This window comes from Physeter macrocephalus, chromosome 7 (genome assembly GCF_002837175.3).
Source record: "Physeter macrocephalus isolate SW-GA chromosome 7, ASM283717v5, whole genome shotgun sequence".
Classification (NCBI taxonomy): Eukaryota; Metazoa; Chordata; class Mammalia; order Artiodactyla; family Physeteridae; genus Physeter; species Physeter macrocephalus.
In genome coordinates, this window is record NC_041220.1 from 156930600 (window position 1) to 156946009 (window position 15410).

General features: G+C 42.1%; 1 protein-coding gene across 3 annotated transcripts in view; it reads left to right on the top strand.

The window, feature by feature from the left end:
- OFD1 (OFD1 centriole and centriolar satellite protein) overlaps nt 1-15410 on the top strand; it is a 72582-nt gene that overhangs the window by 37094 nt on the left and 20078 nt on the right. For all 3 annotated transcript variants that reach the window (XM_024115466.3, XM_055086320.1, XM_024115467.3), the window contains 2 exons: nt 9514-9644; nt 10179-10290. In XM_024115466.3, coding sequence (XP_023971234.1) covers nt 9514-9644; nt 10179-10290 — 243 coding nt within the window. The remainder of the gene's footprint in view (nt 1-9513; nt 9645-10178; nt 10291-15410) is intronic.

Sequence of the window (15410 nt, forward strand, 5' to 3'; positions counted from 1 at the left end):
TTATTTCTTCTAGGTCCTTGTTAAATGTTTTTTGCATTTTGTCTCTTCTATTTCCAAGATTTTGGATCATCTTTACTATCATTCTGAATTCTTTTTCAGGTAGACTGCCTATTTCCTCTTCATTTGTTAGGTCAGGTGGGTTTTTATCTTGCTCCTTCATGTGCTGTGTGTTTTTCTGTCATCTCATTTGGCTTATCTTACTGTGTTTGTGGTCTCCTTTTTGCAGGCTGCAGGTTCGTAGTTCCTGTTGTTTTTGTTGTCTGTCCCCAGTGGCTAATGTTGGTTCACTGGGTTGTGTAGGCTTCCTGGTGGAGGGGACTAGTGCCTGTGTTCTGGTGGATGAGGCTGGATCTTGACTTTCTGGTGGGCAGTTCCACGTCTGGTGGTGTGTTTTAGGGGTGTCTGTGGCCTTATTATGTTTTTCGGCAGCCTCTCTGCTAATGGGTGGGTTTGTGTTCCTGTCTTGCTAGTTGTTTGCCCTAGGGTGTCTAGCACTGTAGCTTGCTGGTCGTCAAGTGAAGCTGGGTGTTGGTGTTGAGATGGAGATCTCTGGGAGCTTTTCGCCGTTTGATATTACCTGGAGCTGGGAGGTCTCTTGTGGACCAGTGTCCTGAAGTTGGCTCTTCCACCTCAGAGGCACAGCACTGACTCATGGCTGCAGCACCAAGGGCCTTTTGTCCACACGGCTCAGAATAAAAGGGAGGAAAAGTAGAAAGAAAGAAAGAAGGAAAGAAAGAAAGAGGATAGAATAAAGTAAGATAAAGTTATTAAAATAAAAAGTAATTATTGAAAAAAATTTTTTTAAGTAATAAAAAGAAATGGATGGACAGAATCCTAGGGCACATGGTGAAAGCAAAGCTATACGGACGAAATCTCACACAGAAGCATACACATACACACTCACAAAAAGAGGAAAAGGGGAAAAAAATAATATATCTTGTTTTCAAAGTCCACCTCCTCAATTAGGGGTGATTCGTTGTCTATTCAGGTTTTCCACCGATGCAGGGTACATCAAGTTGATTGTGGAGATTTAATCCGCTGCTCCTGAGGCTGCTGGGAGAGATTTCCCTTTCTCTTCTTTGTTCGCACAGCTCCCGGGGTTCAGCTTTGGATTTGGCCCCGCCTCTGCGTATAGGTCGACGGAGGGCGTCTTTTCTTCGCTCAGACAGGACGGGGTTAAAGGAGTAGCTGCTTCGGGGGCTCTGGCTCACTCAGGCCCGGGGGAGGGAGGGGTACGGATGCGGGGCGAGCCCGCGGCGGCAGAGGCCGGCATAAGTTTGCACCAGCCTGAGGCGCGCCGTGCGTTCTCCCGGGTAAGTTGTCCCTGGATCCCGGGACCCTGGCAGTGGCGGGCTGCACAGGCTCCCGGGAGGGGAGGTGTGGAGAGTGACCTGTGCTCGCACACAGGCTTCTTGGTGGCGGCAGCAGCAGCCTTGGCGTCTCATGCCCGTCTCTGGGGTCGGCGCCGATAGCCGCGGCTCGCGCCCGTCTCTGGAGCTCCTTTAAGCAGTGCTCTTAATCCCCTCCTCGCGCACCAGGAAACAACAGGGAAGAAAAAGTCTCTTGTCTCTTCGGCAGCTCCAGACTTTTTCCCAGACTCCCTCCTGGCTAGCCGTGGTGCACTAGCCCCTTCAGGCTGTGTTCGCGCTGCGAGTCCTCTCCCTGCGATCTGACCAAAGCCCGAGCCTCAGCTCCCAGCCCCCGCCCGTCCCGGCGGGTGAGCAGACAAGCCTCTCGGGCTGGTGAGTGCCGGTCGGCACCGATCCTCTGTGCGGGAATCTCTCCGCTTTGCCTTCCGCACCCCTGTGGCTGTGCTCTCCTCCGCGGCTCCGAAGCTTTCCCCTTCTGCCACCCGCAGTCTCCGCCTGCGAAGGGGCTTTCTAGTGTGTGGAAACCTTTCCTCCTTCACAGCTCCCTCCCACTGGTGCAGGTCCCATCCCTATTCTTTTGTCTCTGCTTTTTCTTTTTTCTTTTGCCCTAGCCCGGTACGTGGGGAATTTCTTGCCTTTTGGGAGGTCTGAGGTCTTCTGCCAGCATTCAGTGGGTGTTCTGTAGGAGTTGTTCCACGTGTAGATGTATTTCTGATGTATCTGTGGGGAGGAAGGTGATCTCCGCGTCTTACTCTTCTGCCATCTTCCCAGCTCTCCTCTGTGTATTAATTTTGTGTCCTGCACCTTTACTGAATTCATGGATGAGCTCTAGTAAGTTTGCTGGTAGCATCTTAAGGATTTTCTACGTGTAGTATCATGTCGTCCGCAAACAGTGACAGTTTTACTTCTTTTCCAATTTGGATTCCTTTTATATCTTTCTCTTCTCTGATAGTTTTGGAAGTCCTGTTCACAGCAGTGTTGTATAAAAGTGGTGAGAGTGCACATCCTTATCTTGTTCCTGATCTAAGAGGTAATGCTTTCAGCTTTTCACTGTTCAGTATGTTAGCTGTGGCTTTGTCATAGATGGCCTTTATTATGTTGAGGTAGGTTCCCTCTATACCCACTTTCTGTAGAGTTTTTATCATAAATGGGTGTTGAATTTTGTCAAAAGCTTTTTCTGCATCTGTTGAGATGATCATATAGTGTTTGTTCGACCCCTGATCGATTTGTGGATATTGAAAATCCTTGCAACCCTGGGATAAATCCCACTTGATCATGGTTTATGGTGCATTTAATGTATTGTTGGATTCAGTTTGCTAGTATTTTGTTGAGGATTTTTGCGTCTATCCTCATCAGTGATATTGGCCTGTAATTTTCTTGTGGTATCTTTGTCTGGTTTTGGTATGAGGGTGATGGTGGCCTCGTGGAATGAGTTTGCGAGTGTTCCTTCTGCAGTTTTTTGGAATAGTTTCAGAATGATAGGTGTTAACTCTTCTCTAAATGTGTCATAGAATTTGCCTGTGAAACCATCTAGTCCTGGATTTTCTTTGTTGATAGTTTTTGTGTGTGTGTGTCTTATTTTTTATTGAATATATTGCATTAATTACTGCTTTACAGCGAAGTGACTCAATTATAGATATGTATACATTCCTTTTCATATTCCTTTCCATTATGGTTTATCACAGGATGTTGAATATAGTTCCCTGTGCTATACAGTAGGATCTTGTTGTTTATCCATTCTGTATATACCAGTCTGCATCTGCTAATCCCAAACTCCCACTCCTACCGTCTCCCACCTCCCCCACCCCCTTGGCAACCACCAGTCTATACTCTATGTCCCTGATTTTGTTTCTCTTTCATAGATAGATGTCATATTTTATTTTTTACTTCTTTCAACTCACTTAACCTTTTATTTTACTTTTTTAAAATTAATTTTTATTGGAGTATAGTTGCTTTATATGTCATATTTTAGATTGCACATATAAGTGATATCATATGGTATTTGTTTTTCTCTTTGTGACTTACTTCACTTAGTATGATAATCTCTAGTTGCATCTGTGTTGTTGCAAATGGCATTATTTCGTTCTTTTTCATAGCTGAGTAATATTCCATTGTATATATGTACCACATCTTCTTTTATCCGTTCATTTCTTGATGGATATTTAGGTTGTTTCCATGTCTTGACTATTGTGTGTAGTGCTGCTAGGAACATAAGCGTGCATGTATCTTTTTAAATTAGAGTTTCCTCCAGATACATGCCCCGGAGTGGGATTGCTAGATGATACGGTAATTCTATTTTTAGTTTTCTGAGAAACCTCCATACTGTTTTCCAGAGTGGCTGCACTGACTTACATTCCCACCAACAGTGTAGGAGGGTTCCCTTTTCTCCACATCCTCTCCAGCAATTTGTCACTTGTAGACTTTTTCATAATGGCCATTCTGACCACTGTGCGATGGTACCTCATTGTAGTTTTGATTTGCATTTCTCTAATAGTTAGCCATATTGAGCAACTTTTCGTGTGCCTATTTTCCCCCTGTATTTATTTGTTGGAGAAATGTCTACTTCAGTCTTCTGCCAATTTTTAGATTCCGCTGTTTGTTCTTTTGTTGTCGAGCTGTGTGAGCTGTTTGTATATTTTGGAAATTAAGCCCTTGACAGTCACATCATTTGCAAATATTTTCTCCCATTCTGTAGGTTGTCGTTTCGTTTCGTTTACAGTTTCCTTTGCTGTGCAGAAGCTTGTAAGTTTGATTAGGTCCCATTTGTTTATTATTGCCTTTATTTCTGTTGCCTTGGGAGACTGACCTAAGAAAACGTTGGTACGATTTATGTCAGAATGTTTTGCCCCTGTTGTCTTCTAGACATTTTATGGTGTCATAGCCTATGTTTAAGTCTTGAAGCCATTTTGAGTTTATTTTTGTGTATGGTGAGAGGTCGTGTTGTAACTTCACTGATTTACATGCGGCTGTCCAACTTTCCCAACACCAGTTGAAGAGTCTGTCTTTTTTCCGTTGTATATTCTTGCCTCCTCTGTCGAAGATTAATTTTCCATAGGTGTGTGGGTTTATTTTTGGGCTCTCTGTTCTGTTCCATTGATCCATATGTCTGTTTTTGTGCCCATGCCATGCTGTTTTGATTACTGTAGTTTTGTAGTATTGTCTGAAGTTTGGGATGGTTATGCTGTTGGAAGTCTTTTATTCACAGTTTCAATTTCAATACTTGTGATTGGTCTGTTCTTATTTTTTGTTTCTTCCTGGTTCAGTCTTGGAAGATTTCACCTTTCTAAGAATTTGTCCATTTCTTTTGGTAGATAGTTGCTTGTAGTAGTCTCTTATGATCCTTTGTATTTCTGTGGTGTCAGTTGTAACTTCTTTTTTTTCCTAATTTTATTGATTTGAGCCCTCTCCCTATTTTTCTTGATGAGTCTAGCTAAAAGTTTATCAATTTTCTTTAGCTTTTCAAAGAACCGTTCTTTAGTTTTATTGATCTTTTCTCTTGTTTCCTTCATCTCTTTTTCATTTATTTCTGCTCGGATCTTTATGATTTATTTCCTTCTACTAACTTTGGGTTTTGTTTGTTCTTCTTTCTCTAGTGGCTTTAGGTGTAACCTTAGGTTGTTTGAGATTTTTCTGGTTTCTTGAGGTACGATTGTATTGCTATAAACTTCCCTCTTAGAACTCCTTTTGTTGCATCTCATAGGTTTTGGATTGTCGTGTTTTCGGTTTCATTTGTCTCTAGGTATTTTTTGATTTCCTCTTTGATTTCTTCAGTGATCCATTGGTTGTTTACTAACATTGTTTAGCCTCCATGTGTTTGTGTTTTTTTGTTGTTTTGTTGTAGTCGATTTTTAATTTCATAGTGCTGTGGTAGGAGAAGATGCTTGATACGATTTCACTTTTCTTAAATTTACCGAGGCTTGCTTTGTGACCAAGCATGTGGTCTATCCTGGAGAATGTTCCATGTGCACTTGAGAAAAATGTATGCTCTGCTGCTTTCAGATGGAACGTTCTATAAATATCAATTAAATCCATCTGATCTAATGTGTCACCTAAGGCCTGTGTTTCCTTATTGATCTTCTGCCTGTATGATCCGTCCATTGATGAAAGTGGAGTGTTAAAGTCCCCCACTATTATTGTGTTACTGTCGGTTTCTCCTTTTATGGCTGTGAGCATTTGCCTTCTATATTGCTCCTATGTTGGGTGCATAAATACTTAAAATTGTTATATCTTCTTCTTGGATCGATTCCTTGATCATTATGTACTGTCCTTTTTTGTCTCTTGTAATAGTGTTTATTTTAAAGTCTATATTGTCTGATATGACTATTGCTACTCCAGCTTTCTTTTGATTTCTATTTGCATGGAATACATTTTACCATCCCCTCACTTTCAGTCTGTATGTGTCCCTAGATCTGAAGTGGGTTTCTTGTAGGCAGCATATATACGGGTCTTGTGTTTGTATCCATTCAGCCGGTCTATCTTTTGGTTGGAGCATTTAATCCATTTACATTTAAGGTAATTACTGATATGTACTTACATTTTTAAATTGTTTTGGCTTTGTTTTTGAAGGTCTTTTTTTCTTCCCTTCCTCTTTGGTTCTCTTGTGACTTGATGTCTGTCTTTAGTGTTGTGTTTGGATTGCTTTTTCTTTTGTGTGTGTGTATCTATTATACATTTTTGGTTTGTGGTTCCCATGAGGTTTTGCTATAGCAGTCTGTATATGTACAAGATCGTTTTAAGTTGCTGGTCTCTTAATTTCCAGTGCATTTCCAATATCCTGCATTCGTACTCTCCTCTTCCCATGATTGCTGGTTTTGATATCGTATTTGCGTGTGGGTGATTTCCTACCTTTGTTTTATGTTTGCCTTTACTGATGAGCTTTCCCATTCATAATTTTCTTGATTCTTGTTGTGGCCTTTTCTGCCTAGAGAAGTTCCTTTAGGATTTGTTGTAAAGCTGGTTTGGTGGTGCTCAATTCTGTTAGCTTTTGCTTGTCTGTAAAGCTTTTGATTTCTCCATTGAATCTGAATGAGAGCCTTGCTGGGTAGAGTATTCTTGGTTGTAGGTTTTTCTCTTTCATCACTTTAAATATATCTTGCCATTTCGCTTCTGGCCTGCAGAGTTTCTGCTGAAAAATCAGCTGATAACCTTATGGGGATTCCCTTGTATGTTATTTGTTGCTTTTCTCTGTTGCTTTTAATATTTTCTCTTAGTCTTAAGTTTTTGGTCAGTTAGATTAATATGTGTCTCGGTGTGTTCCTCCTTGGGTTCATCCTGTATGGCACTCTCTGTGCCTCCTGGACTTGAGTGTTTCCTTTCCCGTGTTAGGGAAGTTTTTGGCTGTTAGCTCTTCAAATATTTTCTCAGCCCCTTTCTTGCTCTCTTCTCCTTCTGGGACCCCTTTAATGCCAATGTTGTGGATTTAATGTTGTCCTAGAAGTCTCTTAGACTGGCCTCATTTCTTTGCATCCTTCTGTCTTTATTCTGTTCCTCAGCAGGGATTTCCACCAATTTGTTGTCCAGCTCACTTATTTGTTCTACTGTACTGCCTCATTTATTCTGCTATTGATCCCTTCTAGTGTATTTTTCATTTCAGATATTGTATTGTTCATCTCTGTTCATTAAAGCTTCTAACTCTTTATTAAACATTTCTTGTATCCTTTTGGTCTGTGTCTCCATTGTTTTTCCTCTTGGTCTTGGATCATCTTTACTATCATTACTCTGAATTCTTTTGCAGGTAGGTTGCCTATCACCACTTCACTTAGTTGTTCTTCTGGGGTTTTATCTTGTTCCTTAGTCTGAAAGATATGTCTCCACTGTCTGGTATTGTCTCACTTGCTGTGTTTTTGTGGTCCCCATTCCTCAGACCGTAGGATTGTAATTCTTCTTGGTTCCGGTGTCTGTCCCCTGGTGGGTGAGGTTGGTCCAGGGGCTTGTGCAGGCTTTCTGGTGCGAGGAACTGGTGCCTGCACACTGGTGGGTGGAGCTGTGTCATGTCCCCCTGGTGGGCAGGGCCATGTCAAGGGGTGTGTTTATAGGTGGCTCTTGGCTCAGGACAACTTTAGACAGCCTGTCTCCTGATGGGTGGGGCTGTGTTCCCACCCTGTTCATTGTTTGGCCTGAGGCGTCCCAGGACTGGAGCCTGTACGCTGTTGGGTGGGGCTGATCATCGGTGCCAAAATGGAGAGCCCCCGGGAGACCTCATGCCCAAGAGTTTTCCTTTGGGCCCCATGGTGAGCCACAGCCGCCCCCCGCCCCCCCGGAGACCCTACAGTACCCGCAGGTAGGTCTGGCCCAGGCTCTTATGGAGTCACTGCTTTGCCCTGGGTCCCAGTGCACATGAAACCTTGTGTGCGGCCTCCAAGAGAGCCGTCTGTTTCTCTCAGTCCTGAGGAACTCCTGTACTCAAGCCCAGCTGGCCTACCAAGCCAAATGCTCTGGGGGCTCCACCTCCTGATGCCAGATCCCCAGGCTGGGGAGCCTGATAGGGGGCTCCAGACTCTCACTCATATGGGAGAACCTCTGTGATATAATTATTTTCCAGTTTGTGGATCGCCCACCTGGAAGGTATGGGATTTGATTATAATGCAAAAGTGAACTTCCTGCTGTCTCACTGTGGCTTCTTCTTTGTCTTTGGATGTAGAATATCTTTTTTGGAAGGTTCAAGTCTTTGTTGTCAGTGGTTGTTTAGCAATTAGTTGTGATGTTGGTGTTTTCGGGAGGGGAGGTGAGCTGAAGTCCTTTTACTCCACCATCTCTTGTCTCTCCTGCCAGTCCTGAAGAAACATTTTAAAACTGTCTGAATTTGTGCCTCCAGTTGGTACTGGGCTTCCCTTGCCCTCTGAGTGCTGGTCAGGTGTGCCGAGTGCCCGCAAGCCCTGGGAGGGAGGGAGGAGAGAGGTCAAGGTTGTTTGCCCTCTCTGCCGCATCCATGTACAGTGTCCCTGGGCTGGCCCTGCAACTCTCGCCCATGCAAGATCCCAGTGCTTGTGGGATGGGCTCTCTAGCATTCTGCATCAGCTGGCTCTCTCCAGTTCTGGGAATTCCTGCCTCCCCGGGCCTCTAGGCCCAAGGGCTACAAACAGCATGGCGCTGCTAGTAGCCTAGGGAACTGTGCCATCCTCTGTGGCTATGGACCCAGCCTAAGTCAGTCTTTATTGAAGGGTTCTCCGATGACCTGATTTGGACGTGCTGTCTGTTTTCTGCCTGGACCCTGAGAGCCGCTGACAGATGCACAGATCGAATTGGACCTCAGGGCAGTCATTGACAGGTTTTGATAGAGCACTCCTTATCTGCCTCTGTAGGGAGAAGAGGCAGGCTTTCAAGTTAATTTGAGGATTTGAAAGAGTTGTATTACATGGAGAAGGACGTGAGAATAGTAAAATTTGCATATGTGTGCATTAAATTATTTTGTTTTGAAATTTGTGAGTCAGAATTGCTTGTAGTCCATTTGATAGAATTAATACAATATTACATGCATACAAAAAAAGGAAGAACAATTTGAAACTTGTTTGGCTGCTTTTAAAAGTCAAGCAACAGAAGTCAGAAAGAGAAAGACAAATATAATATTGCTTATGTGAAATCTAGGAAAATGGTACAGATGTGACCTTATTTGCAAAGCAGAAATAGAGACACAGATGTTGAAAACAAACTTACGGTTACCAAGGGGGAAGGGGGGTGTGGGATGAATTGGGAGATTGGGATTGACATATATACACTACTATGTGTAAAATAGGTAACTAATGAGAACTGACTGTGTAGCACAGGGAACTCAGTGCTCTGTGGTGACCTAAGTGGGAAGGAAATCTAAAAGAGAGTGGGTATATGTATAACTGACTGACTTTGCTGTACAGCAGAAACTAACACAACATTGTAAAGCAGCTGTACCCCGATTTTTAAAAAAAAAAAGGTAAACAATAAGGACCTACTGTATAGCACAGGAAAGAATACTCAATATCTTGTGATAACCTACAATGGAAAAGAATCTGAAAAAGAATATATATTATGTATATGTACAAGTTAGTCACTTTGCTGTACACTTGGAACTAACACAACCTTGTAAATTAACTAAACTTCAATTAAAGAAAAGTCAAGCGAAATGAGAACACTTCAGGTTGGTAATGACCAGGCTCTTCTACCTTCTTAGGCCTAGCTCAGCCATCTCCTAAGCTGCTGATTTTTCAGAAAGAATTAAAGACAGCAGAAAATGCTGTCACCTTTGAGCATAAGGAGTTTGAAACCCAGAAACAAGCTCTGCAAAAACAGCTGCAAAGCGAAGTGAGTATTTCTTGTGAGCACCCAGGGGTCAGGCCAGTCCACTGCGTAGATGTGTGAACTTGGCACACGCCACACTGGTGTAAGAGGGATTTATTTTAACATCAAAGATCTCCCAAGGTGCTAAAGGGTGTCCTTTCTCATCTGAGAGAACTGTCCGGTGGTCATGTGACTTTATATTCATAATAGTCACAAAATCCAGAGGCAAGCAAACTAGCTTAAACTCAAAATTTTCCAAGTCCTGATGGTGCCCACAGTGGAAGTGTCTCGATTCGCACCCTGTGACTTGGAAATGCTACTGCCCTGTCTCTGGTGTCTTCCCATGCCCTGGAGTAGCTGCTCTGACTTGCGTGTGAGAAGAAATGGAAACTGGTGTTATCGGTCATCATTTTCAAGGGACCCTGTGGGTTACGGGTGTAAAGCTGCTCAGAATTGGCAAAACAAAAATAGAGAATAAGCCCAATGAGAGAATTGTTCCCTTTGAAGTGAGCTGTGATTTGTTATGTTGATTTCTTTTTCTTCTCTAATTCTGTGCAGATTGAGCACTCCGCCCAGCTGAAGGCCCAGATGTTAGAATACGACGCTTCTGTCAAGAGGTTAACTATGCAGGTTACCGATTTAAAATTGCAACTGAAACAAACTCAGATAGGTTAGAGACATTTTAAATCTGTGCGTGTGAGTGTGTGTGTGTGTGTGTGTAAAACTTCTGACATTTGTGGAAGTGTAATAATTGTTAGTCATTGAATTGTTAGCAATTCTCATAGTAGGGATAAAGCCATAGAGACATGGGCCATCTTAGAAGTCAAACTCCCTGTCCATTTCACGGATACCAGCCAGGTCGTCAGCTGAAGTGACTTGCTTTCACAGGTGCCCCATGCTTGGGGGAGCCTCATACCCCAGATAGGAAAGGTGTGGTAGTGATGCAGAGGCCCCCAAATTCATCCTGGACCTAGGCTTTCCGTTTTTATTTGCTACCCTGATAATAAGAGCAGTCTACTCTTCAGTGGTTTTATATACTCCTTGACAGGTGTATATACCTGTGGGAGAAGCCGAGTGCCCTGGCAAAAAAGAGCACTGCTGCTGGAATCAGAAAATTGGTTTTGTACCCCAATTTTGAAGTTAGTTGTTTGGCCTCGGACATGTTGCTTTTAACTTCCTTGGGCCTCAGTTTCCCCCTTTGTAATGAGGATAATGATACCTTCTGTGCCATGGAGGACGAAGGGGAAATGTGATTGATTGGCTCCAGTACGGTGCCTGGGGCATATAAGACACTGGGGAAATGGCCACTGCTATCATTTTATTACCGTGTCTTCCTGTGGATGCCTGACATCTGCCCCTCCTCCTTCAAAACAAGTGTTCCGAGGCTTAGACACTTCCTTTAGCTGCTTTCAAGCTCAGTGAAAGTTGCTGAGTGTTCGTGATTTTGAGCCTTCCTCAGTTCCTTCTTCCCACTCAGGCCCTTGGCCGCTTCTCCCCACGCCACTTTTATTGTGGTCTCTCTGCTCATCTCCACTCGTTCCTGTTCCTCATTTTCTCTCCACAATTCTGTATTTGCCAAACTGCCCACAGCTGAAACCTGTACCAAGCTCCTATCATTAGAAATAGTTTAATGAGGTTGGATGCTTCTGGAACATGGACATCACAAACATCTGTGCCATGGCATCATCAAGGTGGCCTTGCAGGAGAAGAGTGGTCACATTTGCTGGCTTTGCATTAGGCCAGCGCAGTGGTTCGATGCCCCGCTAACTGGGGGATTCAGCCGCAGTCCCCCATCCGTGATGTGGGAGCCGTGAGAGTTCTGGGCCCACAGTGGTGGCCTGACCGCATGTCCTCCTTATCTGAGACTCGGGCCGTATGCAGTGGATTATGCCGCAGCCCTGGGAGTTCGGGGGCGGCATCCTGTAGTGTGACGCGTTCATTATTTTGAAGTCAAATGTGTGAACATTCATGCTGGGTGAAATAGTTAAAGATTATAAATGAGTTTATATCAGCTCACGTCAGGTTTTTCAACCACACGAGTTCAAGTCTGGTTAGGCTTTGTCCCCTAATACACTGTAAATACCTTTTCAGTTCTCAAAGCTTTTAGATTTCAAGGTCGTGCATAATGGATTGTGAAATAACAACATGGGTTACGAATGAAGGCATATGAAGCAGTAGCTGGTATACATGAGCTCTCAAGTAAATGTTAATAATTACTGTTATGACCGTGGTTTCACAAACTATTTTAGTTTTATTTATTGAAGTATAGTTGATTAACAATGTTAATTTCTGCTGTACAGCAGAGTGATTCAGTTACACATATATATATTCTTTTTGATATTATTTTCCAGTATGGTTTAGCATAGGATACTGAATATAGTTCCCTGTGCTATACAGTAGGACCTTGTTGTTTATCCATTCTATATGTAATAGCTTACATCTGCTGACCCCAACCTCCCATTCCATCCCTCCCCCAAACCCGTCCCTCTTGGCAACCACAAGTCTGTTCTGTTTGAGAGTCTGTTTCTGTTTCATAAATATGACACAATTGAACACATCTTAGATTCCACATGTGGTATCACATGGTATTTGTTTTCTCTTTCTGACTTACTTCACTTGTTCTGATATTCTCTAGTTGCATCCAAGTTGCTGCAAGTGGCGTTATTTTGTTCTTTTTTTTTTTTTTATAGCTGAGTGATATTCCATTGTGTGTATGTGTGTGTGTACCACATCTTCTTTATCCATTCATCTGTTGATGGACATTTAGGTTTCTATGTCTTAGCTATTGTAAGTAGTGCTGCTGTGAATATATGGGTGCATGTATCTTTTTGGATTAGAGTTTTGTCTGTATACGTTCCCAGGAGTGGGGATTGCTGGATCATATGGTAATTCTATTTTTACTTTACTGAGGAACCTCCATACCGTTTTCTGTAATGGCTGTACCAACCTACATTCCCACCAACAGTGTAGGAGGGTTCCGTCTTTTCCACGCCTTCTCCAGCATTTGTTATTTGTAGACTTTTTAATGATGGCTATTCTGACTGGTGTGAGGTGGTACCTCACTGTAGTTTTGATTTGAATTTCTCTAATGATTAGCGACGTTGAGTGTCTTTTCATGTGCCTGTTGGCCATTTGTATTTCTTCTTTGGAGAAATGTCTACATAGGTCTTCCGCCCATGTTTCGATTGGGTTGTTTGTTCTTTTGTTGTCGAGTTGTAGGAGCTGTTGGTATATTTTGGAAATTAAGCCCTTTTTAGTTGCAGCGTTATCAAATATTTTCTCCCCTTCTGTGGGTTGGCTTTTGTTTTATGGTTTCCGTTGCTGTGCAGAAGCTTGTAAGTTTGATTAGGTCCCGTTTGTTTATTTTTGCTTTTATTTCTGTTGCCTTGGGTACGATTTATGTCAGAGAATGTTTTGCCTGTGTTCTCTTCTAGACGTTTTATGGTCTCATGTCTTACGTTTAAGTCTTTGAGCCATTTTGAGTTTATTTTTGTGTATGGTGAGAGGGTGTGTTCTGACTTTATTGATTTATATGTGGCTGTCCAACTTTCCCAACACCACTTGCTGAAGAGTCTGTCCTTTTTGCGTTGTATAAGTACATTCTTGCCTCTTTTCTCGAAGATTAATTGACCGTAGGTGTGTGGGTTTATTTCTGGCCTCTTTATTCTGTTCCATTGATCCCGTATGTCTATTTTTGTCCCAATACCATGCCATTTTGATTACCGTAGCTTTGTAGTATTGTCTGAAGTCTGGGAGGGTAATGCCTGCTGCTTTGTGTTTTTGCCTTAGGATTGCTTTGGCAATTCTGGGTCTTTCATGGTTTTATATAAATTTTAGGATTATTTGTTCTAGTTCTGTGAAGAACGTCATGGGTCATTTGATAGGGATCGCATTAAATCTGTAGATTGCTTTGGGTAGTATGGCCATTTTAACAACATTCTTCCAATCCAAGAGCATGGGATATCATTCTATTTCTTTTGAGTCATCTTCAGTTTTCTTTACTAATGTTTCATAATTCTCAGCCTATAAGTCTTTCACCTCCTTGGTCAGGTTCATTCTGAAGTATTTTATTTTTTGAGGTGGGATTTTGAAAGGTATTGTTTTTTTACATTCCCTTCTGATATTTCATTGTTAGTGTAAAGAAATGCAACAGATTTCTGTATGTTAATCTTGTATCCTGCTACCCTGCTGAATTCGTTTATCAGTTCTGGTAGTTTTTGTGTGGCGTCTTTAGGGTTTTCTGTATATAGGATCACGTCACCTGCATATAGTGACAGTTTTACCTCTTCCCTCTCAATTTGGATACGTTTTATTTCTTTGTCTTGTCTGATTGCTGCGGCTAGGAGTTTCAGTACTATGTTGAATAGAAGGGGTGAGAGTGGGCATCCTTGAGTTGTTCCAGATCTTAGCAGGAAGGCTTTCAGCTTTTCACTGTTGAGTATTACATTGGCTGTGGGTTTGTCATAAATAGCTTTTATTATGTTGAGGCGTGCTCCCTCTGTACCCACTTTGGTGAGAGTTTTTATCATGAATGGATGTTGAATTTTGTCAGATGCTTTTTCTGCATCTGTTGAGGTAACCATGTGGTTTTTGTCTTTTCTTTTGTTGATGTGGTATATCACATTGATTTGCGTATGTTGAACCATCCTTGTGAAGTTGGGATGAATCCCACTTGGTCGTGGTGTACGATCTTTTTTATGTGTTGTTGGATTCGGTTTGCTAATAGTTTGTTGGGGATTTTTGCATCTATATTCATCAGAGATATTGGCCTGAAGTTTTCTTTTTTGGCGGTGTCTTTGTCTGGTTTTGGTATCAGGGTGATGGTGGCTTCATAGAATGCCTTTGGGAATGTTCCCTCCTCCTCAAATTTTTGGAAGAGTTTGAGAAGGATCAGTATAAGTTCTTCTTTGTATGTTTGGTAGAATTTGCGTGTGAAGCCATCTGGTCCTGGACTTCTGTTTGTAGGGAGTTTGTTGCCTACAGATTCTATTTCACTTCTAGTATCCGTCTGTTGAAATTATTTCTTTCTTCTTGATTCCATTGTGGTGGGCTCTATGTTTCTAGAAAGTTGTCCAGTTCTTCTAGGTTGTCCAATTTGTTAGCATATAATTGTTCATAGTATTCCCTTAGGGTTTTTTGTATTTCTGTTGTATTGGTTGTTATATCTCCTTTTTCCTTTCTTTATTTTGTTTCTTTCGGTTCTCTCTCCTTTCTTAATGAGCCTGGCCAGAGGTTTTTCAATCTTGTTTACCCTTTCCTAGAGCCAGTTCTTGGTCTTATTGACTTTTTCTATTTTTTTTAATCTCTATTTTATTTATTTTCTCTCTCATCTTTATTATTTCTTCCTTCTGCTGACTTTAGGTTTTGTTTGTTCTTTGTCTGATTTTTTTAAGTGATAGGTTAGGTTTTTTATTTGACTTTTTTCTGGGTTGTTTTTTTTGTTTGTTTTTTTGAGGAAGGCCTGTATTGCTATGAACTTCCCTCTAAAAACTGCTTTTTCTATGTCCCATAGATATTTTATGGTTCTGTTTTCATTGTCATTTGTCTCGAGGTATTTTTTAATTTCCTCTTTGATTTCATCATTGATCCATTGCTTTTTTAGTAGCATGTTGTTTAGTCTCCATGTAATCATTTTTTCTCATTTCTTTTCCTGTGGTTGATTTGTAGTTTCGTGCCATTGTAGTCAGAAAAGATGCTTGAGGGCTTCCCTGGTGGCGCAGTGGTTGAGAGTCCGCCTACCGATGCAGGGGACACGGGTTCGTGCCCCGGTCCGGGAAGATCCCACATGCC